The sequence below is a fragment of the Dermacentor andersoni genome, chromosome 10 (assembly GCF_023375885.2).
Source record: "Dermacentor andersoni chromosome 10, qqDerAnde1_hic_scaffold, whole genome shotgun sequence".
Classification (NCBI taxonomy): Eukaryota; Metazoa; Arthropoda; class Arachnida; order Ixodida; family Ixodidae; genus Dermacentor; species Dermacentor andersoni.
Genome location: NC_092823.1, coordinates 139,772,728 through 139,787,203, shown reverse-complemented (window position 1 = coordinate 139,787,203; position 14,476 = coordinate 139,772,728). Strand labels below are relative to the sequence as shown.

At 47.8% G+C, this 14,476-nt stretch overlaps 1 protein-coding gene across 1 annotated transcript in view; it reads right to left on the bottom strand.

The window, feature by feature from the left end:
* Positions 1 to 1,590: 1,590 nt before the first annotated feature.
* LOC126545207 (aldehyde dehydrogenase, mitochondrial-like) overlaps positions 1,591 to 14,476 on the bottom strand; it is a 153,274-nt gene continuing 140,388 nt past the window's right edge. Inside the window, exons 12-13 of the mRNA XM_050192968.3 lie at positions 13,905 to 13,944; positions 1,591 to 1,894 (exon numbers count right to left, since the gene is read on the bottom strand). Of these exons, the coding sequence (XP_050048925.2) occupies positions 1,862 to 1,894; positions 13,905 to 13,944 (73 nt within the window). The 3' untranslated portion in view covers positions 1,591 to 1,861. The remainder of the gene's footprint in view (positions 1,895 to 13,904; positions 13,945 to 14,476) is intronic.

Below are 14,476 nucleotides of genomic sequence, written 5' to 3'. Positions count from 1 at the left end.
TGTGTGCGACTTTAGATGAGCACTTTCCACGAACTGTCCAACTCTAGGGGAGAACGTTTTCCGCGAACCAACAATGCCTAGAAGAGAAGGGATCAGCCGCCTACGATCTCCAGGACCCGTGGATTACCATCAGCGGAGGCGAGCTCGTGAAAAGTCACTTCCAGACAACCATACGCAGCGCCTGTCACATGACGTTGACGTGAGTAAGATCCCGCCTACGATTTTAGTGGGCCTATTTAAGGGGCCCCGCAATGTAGTTTTTCACTTCATTCTCTTCGTTCACTTCCTTCGCCAACCATTGAATAAACAGTGCAAGTTTAGCACTAGAACTTGTCCTTGCTGTGTCGCCATGGTCTAACGGACGCCTGCAGCCCGAACCCCACGCTACGCAATAGTAACGCCGGTCGATGTTGAAGAAACAGGCGTCGTAACAGCTGGTCGGTATCGGAGGGGTACGCTACCCTGGAGAACGCAACAGCCCTCGCTAACTCGACCCCATGGCCTGTTCACGCTATTAGTATCAAACGAACCATAGGTAAAATCTAGGCTCTTGCTAGATTTTGTTGATGCATGTCATGGCACAATACTTATGTAAAAAATCTATAGATGGTTAAAGTCGCAGGGAGCAGCACTTAAAAGAGTACAGAAACGGAACTACAAAAGCGATATGGGTGAAAGCTAAACGTTCACTTACAGTCTGTTTTGCAAATATATGTTGTTAGGAACATCGAAGCATTTCTTAAAAACATTCTTTGAACAATCCTTGACTCGCCAGTGGCACGAAGACTAAATATGCGTTTCCTTTGCAATGCCGAGAACGAAACAGTTTATCAAAGCACATCGAACAGACTTAGCAACCTAACATAACCAGGTGTGCATGAAGACGTCACGCTTGAGGTGGAACAGGATACAGTCACGAAACAGGAAAACGTGAGCCAGCTGGAGACTAAACCACGACTGAAGCGATACAGCACACTGCCGCAACTGCATAGCATATGAAAGCCGGGCACCTTTCTTACTATCTGCAAACAAGTAACGTCATCTGTGTCCTTGAGTGCCGCGCGTGTGTGTTCGGTGTTTCCTCGTTCTCTGCGCGCTGATGTATCGTGTACAGTAGACTACGGATGGCATTAGGCTTTCTGGCTACTGCAATAGTGCACCTTATACAAGGGCACTCCGGCGCAGACAAATAGGCATTCAATATGGCGTGAACTAGTCTCGCTCTGGTGGCCCAAACAGCAGAGGAAGTTGAATCGTTGTCTTGCTGCTAAATATCGCTGCAGAGCCACTATCAGTGAAGCATGCTCTCTCGCTACTGCCGAAACCATTAAGGAGCAAGAACGCTAGTTACAAGCCAGGCAAGCAAGTGACGCCACGAAAAACGTAGCAAACGTCGTGCATCAAGTGTTGTTTCACTCATTCCAACACGTGTCCACTGCATCAACGTTAGGCGGTCTCGTATTTCAAGTATTGCTTAAAACGTATGCATGGCTCCGCGTCATGGTGCTTCAGCCATCACAAAGTGCCCTAAGAACACAAACAGCGACACAAGCAACTACAAAGCAATGTACAAATGATGTGCGCACAAGAGGAAACCTCTAAACCTTTTATTAACATGTCTTGTGCGACTGAATGCTCCACATTGACATAGATTCCGACACTGCGTGAGATATTCGTAATATTTTATCTAGAAACGAGGAAGGGCGTCACTGCGCCCCCAGGCACTCAACCAGTGTCCAAGTTATGCGTAGCAAATGTGCAACACTGCAATGGTTTTATCGTCAAATGCATTGTTATCGTGCAAAATTTTCCCATAGTTGCAGCTTTGCGCTGTGCGGCTGTGTATGGCCAGAACGTTTTCTTAGGAATTCTTCACGGGGATTCTTGTTACAACCTGAAAAAAAAAATATTTTACACAAAACAAGCACGAAGACAAAGTTGAGCATAATTTTCAAATAACGAATTGAAGGCGTGCGATTCGCTTGAGTGTGACGCACGTGTTCTTGTATTACCAATGAGTTTTACTTGCAGGGGATCGTGGCCAGCATTAGCGAGTTCGACTGCAGCGCCAAATTTCGTAGCTTGAGGCGGGAGAGTGAAGTGCTCCCCTATGACTTCAAGGTGCAAATAAATGCTTTTTCATAGCTTATAGCTTAAACAGAAGAGATGCGGAACAATGCGAGACAAGACAAGCGCTTGCCCTGCATCGATGTAGATGCCTGCGTCGCCTCGCTTGGGGCCTCGTCAATACGATGAAAGTGTGTCCGCTTGGCGTTGTGGGGATGCGCGACTCTGACGCGTCCACTGATGTTTTCTCGCATAGCTCCCGTCTCCTGTAATCCGGCTTCGCCGCGTGGCTTCACTGTGGCTGTCGGTATGCTTGCAGGGCAGTACGAGAGATGGCGCGAGTGTTGCTCTGCTAACGCCACCTAACGGCGGGGTTACTTGGGCGCAAAAAGGAGAAGGCTCTTCCTCTTTGGCTCGGAATCAGCAAGAGGCGCGGACGTTCTGCGCGCGAGCCGATCTGCTTCTGCGAGACCGTCTCACGAGGCCTACCCCGGAATGGACGAACACGATCGTTCGAGCGCGCCACCGTTCGCGTGACTGTAAGCGCGAACGACGAGGCGTTGGTGTCCAGCATGGGGTGAACATATTCGCTCGTTAACCGGTCGCGGTGAGTCGGACTTCCGCGATTTGTCGCGCGTTCATCGGCATGTTTTGTGGATAGCAATTCGGCTAGCAGGTATTAGTCTATGAAAGGTGCAATAAATGCCCTTGTGATTGTTTGCACTAACTACTGTGTTGTTGTTCCTTTGTCCCAAGAGCACAGGTGAGAACCCCACAGCATTTGAGCCAGGGTCCCCCAGGACGACTGTCAGAGATTCTACACCTAAGGCCTGATCACACTCATCGTAAGGGCTTGGCTTGTCATCACGCGTCGCCTAGATCTATGTAGGTGTCGCGAGAGAATCGCGCGGGCGGCGCGGATACATCTGTTCATGCAAGATACGAGCGTATGCGCCGGACGTGGCATGCTCTTTGCCGACATCACGTGGCCGGCATATGAACTTCTAGCACGGATGCTGAAACAAGTTCGCTTCGGTTTTGAGGACGTGCACATTATGTGTGTTCTCAATTTGAAAACAAGGTAGTACCTCTAATTTAGAAATTTTAAATAGAAAGAAATAGCGTAATGAACTTGAGAATAAAGTTTCTTAAAATTCGAACCCGAACGGTTCCACTGAGGGCGACCCAGCAACGCGAAGGGACACATACGAAGACTAGAAGCAGACAGGATAGCACTCCTCCTGTCTGCTTCTAGTCTTCGTATGCGTCCCTTCGCGCTGTAAACCAATAATACGTTACCGTACCAACTCGCCCAACTTTCCATCCTTTTGACCTAGCATCACTCGCGTAATGAAGCGCGCGCTTTGTGAGTGTATCGTGTGCCTGGCCGCACTGCCCTTCCTCACACGCGTACGAACTCGGAGCCGTACAAGCTGACGTGTATCTCGTGTTCCGTGTGGTCGGGCATTTAGGCCACAGGTTGTAGGGACACTCGACTCTGACGCGTCGACGGATATTTTCCCCGCAGGGCTCGCATCTCTTGGCATCCGGCTTGCCCACATAGCAGACACGACGTAGAGGGAATCGGTGTCCGGCTTACGCAATCAGGAGATGGCGCTACTGCTGCTGCTAATTTATTGACATTCCCTTTGAAATGGGGCGGCGAAAATAGTCAGCCTTCTTGAGTTACACAGGTATGCACGCTTCTCACTCTGATATTTTTGTATAAATTTCTTTAATTCTTTGTCTCTTCCACAATACTTCTCTATTTACCTTGTATCACTACCTATGCCTGTAACGGATCTGGTCGCATCAATCTCTTCCCTGCTTTTCTTTCGCCAATAGTCCAAACGTCTCCTGCTTATCTCGACCGTTGGCCCGCTGCGCTTCCGTCCGCTTTAAATCCAAGCGCTCCTGGAACGTGTACGCTACATCCAAGTCTCACTGGATGGATCTCTTCGCATTCCATGAGGATGCGCTAAGTGGTCTGCGGATTTTCGCTGCAGCATACACACGCCTCATCTTGTTGTGAATATTTGCTCGGGTATGTTTTTGTCCTTACGCAACTAGCTCTAGCCTCAAATAGCAATGCACTTCCCTCAGTGTTATCGCACATATTTTCCCTTCTAATTTAGTTCTTCCCATCCTTATAGATCTCAATGGTCTTATTTGTTTCCATTCTTTGCATCCAATTCACTGTTTCTGTTTCTCTCACTGTCTGATGAGTCCTGGTCATCTATTTACACTTCCGATTACCCTGTACTTATATCTCAACTTACTTGATCTCTTCCTCCATTCTGTGTACACGCTTTTCAGGTACAAATACTTGTGCACTTTAGCCGCCCATTTATTTCGATCCACGTTTCTGAGTCTTTCTTCAAAACTACTCTTGTTCTGCGCTTCCTTGACTTCAAAAGAGACCCAACCCATGTCACAATGCGCTGTTTCACTTGTGCTTTAACCGTGGGCTCCCAAAGTCATCCGGCCTACCCATATTTGGTTAACTTTTAGCCCCGACAAAGTATCGAATTTTAAGCGCAGAATGGCAGCTGCGAACATTGACGATGGCATTATTTTTCCTTTCCGCATTCCACGCCAACTTCATATTTATTGTGGCCCCAAAGTGCCCTATGTTTCGTAATTGCTGCATTTCGCTTCCTCTTTATTTTCAGATTATCCTGGTGGGTGCTTGAGTAAGTATTTCGTTCGTTTACGCATACGCCGATGTACTTATATTACTTGAGTATAGGTATGACTTGCCGTTGAATTGATAGCACGCAATTACTCGCCTTTTCATTAAAGATCATAATTTCCGATTTCTCTGTGTTGAACTTAAGGCCTAGATTTGTTTGCTATGTTCGCAAGTGTCTGTAAAGCTCCTGCACTGTCCGCTAGTAGCACTATGCCATCCGCATACATCAGTGCGGGGACCTGTTGCGCTATTTGTTAATTACGCATGAAGGATAAATCAAACCCTAATTCACTGTTTTCCAGTCGTGTTTCTAAGCCTTTAACATAAAGCATGAATAACAATGGAGACAGAGGACATCCTTGCTTCAGTCCTTGGTGAATTTCCACCATTTCATTACATTTTTGGCCTTACCATACGATTTGTACTCGGTTGTCGTAGGCTTCCTTTGTATCTAGAAATGCTATCCATTAGTCTACTCTGAACTACTGAAATCTTTATGCATTGAGTTAGTACAAACATATCTTCTAAGCGTCTGCCTGGTCTTGTAATAGCAGCAGAGAAGTCGCCTTCTACTTTTTTTTTGTTAAGGTGGAAGGCTATGAGGCTGCAGTTGAAATCGGAAGGTCATACAATCATACATGCTTCCAGTGCTCGCTTTCTAGACATCATCCAGGACAGCAGACTCTTATGCCGATAAGGTGTGGACTATGCATCGAAGGCATCACCGCGACGGATTTACGTACTCTAGCATATTGACGCTGAGGTTTATTCGCGGCTCCTAACGCAAAAGCGCAGTGACCGGGAAAGGTGAGACAGCCCGAAGCACTGTCCAAAAAGACGCCAGCAATCACCAGCGCAAGCCGAGCCGAGCCGAGCGTTGGCGATGTGGCTGTGCCACGAGACGCGTCTTCTTCTTCACAACGCCTTATACACACCGCACACCGAAATATAAACTTCCGCAACTGATGTCCCGTGCTCCCTTATTAAAATTTTCCTACTTTCGGACCCCGAGCAGAACTACAAATGTACTAGCGCGGAGTGTCCTGTACATTCGATGCGCATCAACCCGGATGACATTTAGGAGCCGCTGTGTCGGCATACCCTTTCGCAGGTGACTCTCAGGAGCTTTGACCCAACACCTCCATAGCGCTCTAGATAGCTGCGCCACACTTGGCGAATGGGACCGAGGCAGATGATAAAGCCGTCCAAGGAACGCCATGGACGCCTTATTGCTCGTGTAGTGAAATCGAAGATGTTGTTCCTTGGATGGCTTTATCAACCAAGGAATGCTGTGGACGCCATAGCTGGTTTAATGAAATCAAAGATGGTGGACGAAGTGCCTCTCAGGCAACGCGAAGTCTTTCAGCTCTAATATTTTGGTAATTTGTTGGACTTTACCAGTCAATTGCTGTTTCCTGCTTAGTTGCTATGGAGTCTCGCCGCGCCCGTCGGACTCGGCAGTGCCTGCGGCGGCAGCCTCCAGGAAACGCTAAGGCACAGAGAGCGACACTGACAGCGACGACACCATGGACTACTATGTCAACAGTGAAGAACCGTGTGACGATACCTTCGAGCTATAGTCGGATACAACTCAAGTCTGCAGTGAAGCCCCGCCCCCGCCCTCATAACCACCAGCCACTGTTTTTCCGCGAGGCTGCAAATAATTCAGAGTTAAAAGTTTCCTTGTCACCTAAATAAGGCGGCAACCACAAAAATAAAATTATAAGTGTGTAATTTTGTACGTTTTCACTCGTCCATCATAGTGGAACGGTGAAAACCTAATTCTTTCTTTTGAACTGAAGTAAAACGAATGCTTCGCTGCAACTATTTATTGTCAAATTTCACTTCAGTTGGCAGTGAAGTTTCATGAGTAAAACGGGGTCAGCAGTCAAATGAACTGTGCCGCCGACTTTCGAAGAGTGAAAACCTCAGTCTTCATACACTTTGTCCGTGTCTCTTGCACACCTCATCGCTTTCCCCGATGAAAAGACTCTTCAAGAACTGCAGACGCACTGGAGGTATCAAGTACGACACCGTTTTGAAATGGTCGCATGACGACGATTTTGTTTGCTTCTGTGATTGGCTGGCAGAGTAAAAATCCACGTGGTCTATGTGCCTTGGTGGCCAACTGCTGTTTCTTTAAGTTGTATTCAACTATAGTGCGGAGCCGTAAAGAAAATAGAAGGCTTCTCAGCACATCATGGAATTCGAGTGCGTCTACCACGAGGTCATTGCGGAATACCGAGGTACTCATCATCCTTACCTCGCCAGTTCTCGCCACTGACAACATGAGATGCCTCAGCAGGCAAGCTGTGCCTGTACATTTAGAGGCGCTGGTTCCGAATGAAATCAAAGATATCAGACTGCAAACCCGTAAGAACGTGGACCCTTGCGATGGACGTCGAGCATGTTGCAACAGAACTGCTTGTTGGCCTAGTTGGTGCTTGCTAAAAGACGTATCTTTTTGCCGCAAGTTAGCACACACAAAAGGAAGATACAGAACAGGCACATAGACCATACAAGGCCACAGAACACATAGGCAGCCCGTGTTGTCTTCTATGTGTCTTCCTGTGTGTTTTAACTTGGGGCAAAAACATGTCTTTTGACGTAGAACATGCGGATGCGTTGGATTCTTTGCGCGAAATCACGGAACTTGATGGGATGGAAGGCCGCGCTCATATTCCGCTGGGCAAGGAAGTGTCAGCGCTGGCGTAATTTGCACTGTTGACGAGACCATTACCCACATCGATCTGTAGGTCTTAATCAAGTCGGCTGCAGAAAAGACCGTCATCGCAAACGTGTTTCTTCTCGGCACGTCACGGTGTGCAAATATTATATGTAAGGCCGGATGTCTCCCATCACACGTAAAGGTGGGACACTACCGACACGCAGTTCCCCCCTTTTTACCGAAACCACTGCAGTGCTGGAAGTGCATGAAGCTAGGCCATATGAGCAGTGTGTGCAAAAACACTACCGTGTGTTCTCGATGGACTGGGCCCCATACCACTGACACGTGCGAAGTCATTGTTCTGAAATGCGCAAATTGCAGCGGGCCTCGCGATGCATCCTCAAAGAACTGTCGTTTGATTCGGAAGGAAATGCCAATATTGAAGGAAATGGTTACACTCGTTTCACTGAGGAGCGAACACACCTATTAAGCGATGGCAATCACGTCGCCAATGCAGTTCAAGAGTCTCCAAAGCCTCTGTGCAAGCGAGACGCGCCAACATCACCATACTCTCTGCCGCCCAGGCTTAAGGACAAAGCAGCCTCGAAAAGCACGGAAGCTGACACTTTGGCTGAACTCTTGAGCTACATGTGCCTGCTGAGCAATATCAGACTCCGACAGCAAGGGACACCTCATTTGTTGCTGATAAATTGACGGACCAAGACCAACAAAATGTTGTCATGCTCAGATCTCTAATGAGTGCTATTCGTGTTCTTCTAGACAAGTTACAGACGCCAACACCTCAAAGTGCCCTGCACTTCTGAATGCCATCAATCCAGTTCTCGCAAGCCTTAAGAGGAAGCTTTAGCTCCGGTGCTCCTATCTAAGTACATGTAAAATGAGAATTCGTTTTTCTCGGCAACCACTGCACTAAATTTGACGAGGTTTGTTGAATCCATCTCGCCGATGGATCTCAAGTCTGGCTACTGGCAAATCGACGTTGACGAGAGGGATCCCGAAAAGACCGCCTTCATCACGCCAGACGGCCTCTATGAGTTCAAGGCCATGCCATTCGGAGCGTGCTCGGCACCTGCAACGTTCCAGCGCGTCATGGACACGGTTTTAGCAGGATTGAAGTGGCAGACCTGTCTTGTTTACTTGGATGACGTCTTCGTCTTCGCTGAAAATTTGGACGATTACCTTCGGTGGCTTGCGAGAGTAGTAGAGGCCATCAAGTCATCAGGGCTCACTCTGAAGCCGGAAAAGTGGCACTTCTCTTAAGATGAGCTTCTGTTCCTGGGCCACATCACCAGCAAATCTGGACTACGCCCCGACCCGCAGAAGACAGCTGCCATTGCAAAGTTCCAGTAGCCCATCGACAAGAAGGCAGTGCGTAGATTCCTTGGCATGTGTAATTACTACCGGCGCTTTGTCAAGGACTTTTCACGCATCGCCGAGCCGCTGACACATCTAACCAAATGTGCTGTGGAGTTAAGTGGAAAATGCCACAGGCTGGCGCACTTCAAGAACTCAAACGACGCATGCAGTCGCCACCCGTACTGGCGCACTTCGACGAGTATGCCCATACAGAAATCCACACTGATGCCAGTAGCCTAGGCCTCGGTTTCGTCCTAGTCCAGAGGGAAGATGGACTCGTACAGGTGATAGCTTGCTCTAGCCAGTCACTGCCAAAAGCGGAAGGCAGTTGTTCTACGATCGAAAAGGAATGCGTCGCCATCATTTGAGCTACAGCGAAATTCTGCCCTTACCTATACGGCAGGTCGTTCAATGTCGTCAGCGACCATCATGCGTTGTGTTGGCTAGCGAATTTAAAGGACCCTTCAGGACGCCTGGCGCGGTGGAGCCTCAGGCTGCAAGAATATGACATCACTGTAACCTACAAGTCCGGACGAAAACACTCTGATGCCGAGTGCCTATCAAGCACCTCCATTGATCTCACGCCGCAAGACGATGAGGACAGCGGCTCTTTCCTTGGAATAATAAGCGTGGAACACTTCGCTGAACAGCAACGAATAGACCCGGAGCTAAAAGGCTTCGTCGAGTATTAGGAAGGGAACACCGACTTTGTCTCTAGGGCATTTAAGCGAGGATTGTCTTTGTTGTCGCTTCAAAACAACCTGCTCGTAAAGAAGAACTTCTCACCAGTCCGCGCCGACTACCGCGCCGACGCCTCAGCGCTGCGTCGAGAAGTACTGTACCCCCTACGTGACGATCCGACCGCTGGGTACCTCGGATTCTCCCGGACGCTATCGAGGATACAGGAAAAGTATTACTGGCCACGCCTGACCGCCGACGTCGCCCGTTACGTCAAAGACATGCAGAGACTGTCAGCGACGCCAGACAGCACCGACAAGGCCAGCAGGATTAGTAAAGCCGATCAAGCCTCCTTAACTACTATTTCAGCAGATCGGGATGGATTTGTTGAGACCCTTTCCGACGTCCCCATCCAAAAATAAATGGACCGTCGTGGCCACGGACTACCTCACCCGCTTCGCTGAAACGAAAGCTCTGCCGTGGCGAAGTTCATCGTCGAGAACATCCCGCTGCGACATGATGCCCCAGAAGTCCTCATCACCGACAGAGGAACGGCTTTCACAGCGGAGCTCACCCAAGCCATTCTACAATGCAGCCAGACAAGCCACCAGAGGACAACTGCCTACCACCTGCATACGAATGGTGTTACGGAGCGCCCGAGTAAGACCTTCGCAGATATATTGACAATGTACGTCAGCGTCGAACACAGGACCTGGGATGCCGTCCTGCCGTACGTAACCTTCGCTTACAACACGGCGGTGCAAGAAACAACACAGATCACGCCGTTCAAGCTTGTTGCCTGCAGGAACCCGACGACGACTCTCGACGCTATGCTGCTAGACGTTACCGAGGAAGAGAATTTTGACGTCGCCACTTATCTCCAGCGTGCTGAAGAAGCCAGACAGCTCGCCCGCCTGCCGTTCAGGAACCAGCAAAGGACCGACAGCCGACACTGCAACCTTCGACGACGCTACGTCGAGTACCACCCCGGCGACCGTGTTTGGATTTGGACCCCAATACGCTGAGGACTTAGCGAGAAGCTTTTACGCCGCTATTTCGGACCCTACAAGATCATCCGACGCATTGGCGCAGTCGAAGATGAGGTCGTGTCAGACGGCATTTCGCTATCACAGCGGCGCCGCTCACGACCTGAAGTAGTCCAAGTTGTGCGACTTAAGCCGTTCTACCATCGCTAACGAACTTTGGGATTTCGCATAGCTAAACTTTGGGCTTTCTTTTTTTTTTGGACTGTGTTACTTTAGAATTTGTTTGTTTGTTGGTTTGTTACTTTTGTTTAATAAGTGTCCTTTTGTGTTTCGCTCGCCTGTTTGTAGCATCGCGAAGATGTATTTCGCTAGAATAGCAGCTTGGGCTTGTTGGTTTTCCATCCTGCTAGTAACAGCGCAAGATGTAGACAAGGGACGAGACGTGTGGTGTCTTCTTGTCTCGTCCCTTGTCTACATTTTGCGCTGTTACTAGCAGGATCGCGAAGATGCTTTTTGAGAGGGGGGCATTGACACGTGGACTTGTTTATGTTTTACGGGTGAGCGCTTTACATCATCTAACGAATGTTATCACTTAGCGCGGCACGCCCCCGCAAGTATCGGAAGTTTCTCGAATGTTATCGATGCTTCTGTTGTCACCGAAGCTTGTGTAATCTGATTGCATGTGCGACGCGAATTGTGTAGAACTTTCGGGAAGAGACGCGAGCACCACGGATTGCTCTGGAACCTTCGATGCACGTTCGCATAATCGAAGGTTGTGGGATCGTTCCCGACTTGCGGCAAGTTGTTTTTTCATCCACTTTCATTTCCATTAATTTATCGCTTCTTTATTTCATTTATTACGCGCAAGTAATTTCCCCTATGTTGTGCTTGGTGTCAGTGTTTGTTGGCTTCTTATGATATGACTAATCAAAATTGGGTACCTCGGTTATCCCCCTTTCTTTTCGTTTACCCTTGCGTTGATCGCTTACCGCTTCTAGTGACTCTCATGCTGTGGGTACGTTTTATTCATTGGTACCTGAATACTTCAGAAGCATTCGTTTAGTTTCGGTACCTGGACACAAATGAATATTTCTTACTGAAATTGCAGATTTCTTAGGCTGAAGCTTTTGCACTGTCCTTTTTCGCTTATGTCATTGCTGCATGTTTCTTTCGACACGCCATGATGCCAGACTCCGCGCTGACGAATTACATGGATTATACGCATCTTCGAAATCCCTGGCGCAGAGAAATTAGCCAAACACGAAAACCCGCAGTGTCCATTACGAGGCGGCGCTGTCGCATACCAGCGCTAAATTTCTACCAACACAGCTCTGGAGTGGTTAACTCACAACTATGTGCTTTCGTGGCGAAGCAGAGACAATAGATAATTTCTTTTTGCTCTTAGACGTTTCCCTGCATTAAGCAACAAGAAAACTCTAAATTCAGCAGTCTTGGCTTACATTTATTTGTGCCTGTATTTCTGTCTTTCGAAGCCTCCGTTTTTGGGTTGGGCAACAGAAATGCTTGGCTAGCAGTCCGAAGAAAATGATCTTACAGAATGCAATCAATTGCCCTTCTAGGCTGATAGTTATTTAATCCAGGGTTCGACAAAACATCGTGTGGCAAGGGGCAATGATTTTCTTGGAGGCAAGCAAACAGTCGCCACAGGCAAAAAAAAAAAAAAAAATGCTACTCTTATTTTCGTTACAGCGAAAGCTGTTATGGGCGCATACTTTTATGGTTGTTTTGATGTATGCTAGGGTCGCCGCTGGAATCCCAAAAATATGTGCAAAAATACAAGGGAAGAAAAATTCTCAACTTGCCGCGAGGATTCGAACTTACGACGAAAAGTCCAGACCCATCTTAGCCCCTCTGGCGACGCCAGAGCCGCAAAATTGGAAAACGCACTGGCAGCTGCCATGATTGGCCAAAGCCAGCTCATCACCGGATAGAGCTGGCATCCACGCTTTCTTTGAGTTCTAGGACGTTGTCTTTTCAGTTGCGGACAACTGCCATGATTGGCTAACGCCCGCTCATCACTGGATAGAGATGGCGTCCACACCTTCTTTGAGTTCTAGCACGTTGTCTTTCCAATTGCGGACAGTTGCCATGATTATCTAACGCCCGCTGATCACTGGATCGAGCTAGCGTCTGTGCCTTCTATGAGATCTAGCACGTTGTCTTTCCAGTTGCGGACAGCTGCCATGATTGGCCAATGCTCGCTCATCACTGGATAGAGCTGGCGTCCACGCCTTCTTTAAGTTCTAGCACGTTGTCTTTCCAGTTGCGGAGGCTGTCCTAAATAAAGTTTGGTTATTATAGGTTTAACGACTGATTGAGCACGTCTGATTCTTCATTAGTATTTTACTTGTAGCGCTCGGCTCCTCCTGCTTACTGGATGGCGCTGACGTCGTCTTGCAAGAATTAGCAAGCAATGTCTCTGTCCACAAGATCGCGACAAAATGAAGACAATGAAGGATGGCCTAGACTCGTGCGTCGCGTATGCACCTACATTGTATGATGTGTGATGTATGTAGCTATGATGCATGCATATATATTGTGCTTGCTGAGGTAGTACTAAATTTACTATTACTGTCAACAGCCCCTATCATGTGCCATCGAACAGGCGTAAGCACCTCGATTAATGTGCACTGCCTAATCTGTACTGCTTGCCACAAAATCTTGTTTTTACGGATACGATTAACTGTGAACTGTGTTATAGAAGAGCCGGTGCCCCACCATACCCATTCGCCAATTACTACGGTCCCCATTGTTTTCAAGAAAGGAAATAAAGCTTCCCTCATTAGGCGACATTACCATTCGTAATGTACAAGTTCAATTTGGAATTCTCACTGGCAGGATCACCCTTTAGAGCAAGCAAAACTGACGTAAGCCTGGTTGGGGCGCTTGAGCAGCTCTTGCATAGCTGTCTTATGTGTCGCACGCATTCTTTTTCATGTACTCTCTGCTTTTAGTTGTGCCGCAGCCTGCCAGTCAGTCGTACTTATTTGTCAGCGTAAATCTTCAGCCACTATGGCAAACTTCTGGAATGTGATGTTGATACCATTGCAGACGACGTCACTGTGCTTTCTGAATGATGTTCGCATATGATATATATGTATATATATATATATATATATATATATATATATATATATATATATATATATCTGCTACTTGAGTCGTGCTTCCACTGAAGAAGTACTTTTTTGCAAGCTAGTTGGCTAATGTTGAAATTCTAAACGTATTGCGCGAAACAATCAACGTTAGGTGCGGAAAGGAGAGACACAATAGGAAAGAGCGAAGAAATTGCGCACTTTCCTATCATGTCTCGTTTTTCAGCGCCTAACAGTGATTGTTTCGCGCAGTACGTGATGAATTTCTGCTTCCCCTGCTTTTGTATTGTTGACGGTGTGTCTGCTGACTTTTCACTTACCGATTTGACTTCGGTGTATTCCATGATGCCATCTTCGCCCCTGCACAGAACAAAAAACACGCACAGACTTTAACTTTGCAAGCACGTCACCTAGAATATGCCTGCCATCACTGCCAAATGTGAACTCGGTGAATGTGTACGTCTCCCGGGATAGCGCGCAAACACACACTACGTGGTTAATAAAACACGCGCGTAACACTTTGGCCTGCTCGTTCAATTAATTTATTACAAAGCCAGTAATTGCCCACAAATTTTAATGTTTTATCGCACGTGACCTATAACATAAGATTCCTTGGAATTTTAAGCTCTGCGCCAAAGTTTGGTTTGACAATACGGAGGGAGAAATGCCTGTAACGAGCGTACAATGCTTCCAAGCACTGCAATAAGTGATTCGCTCTGTAGCGGACAGTACTCATAGAGCCCCCGCGGTGGAAGAAGAGACTGGACTAGTGCCATCAACGCCGTCATCTGTTTAATAAACGGCAATTCTTTGTGGGCCTTCTGTTCCTACAAGTTGGTGACGCGTACGTGATACGACATCAGAACTGTATACGTCTACCAAGTTTCTTCTT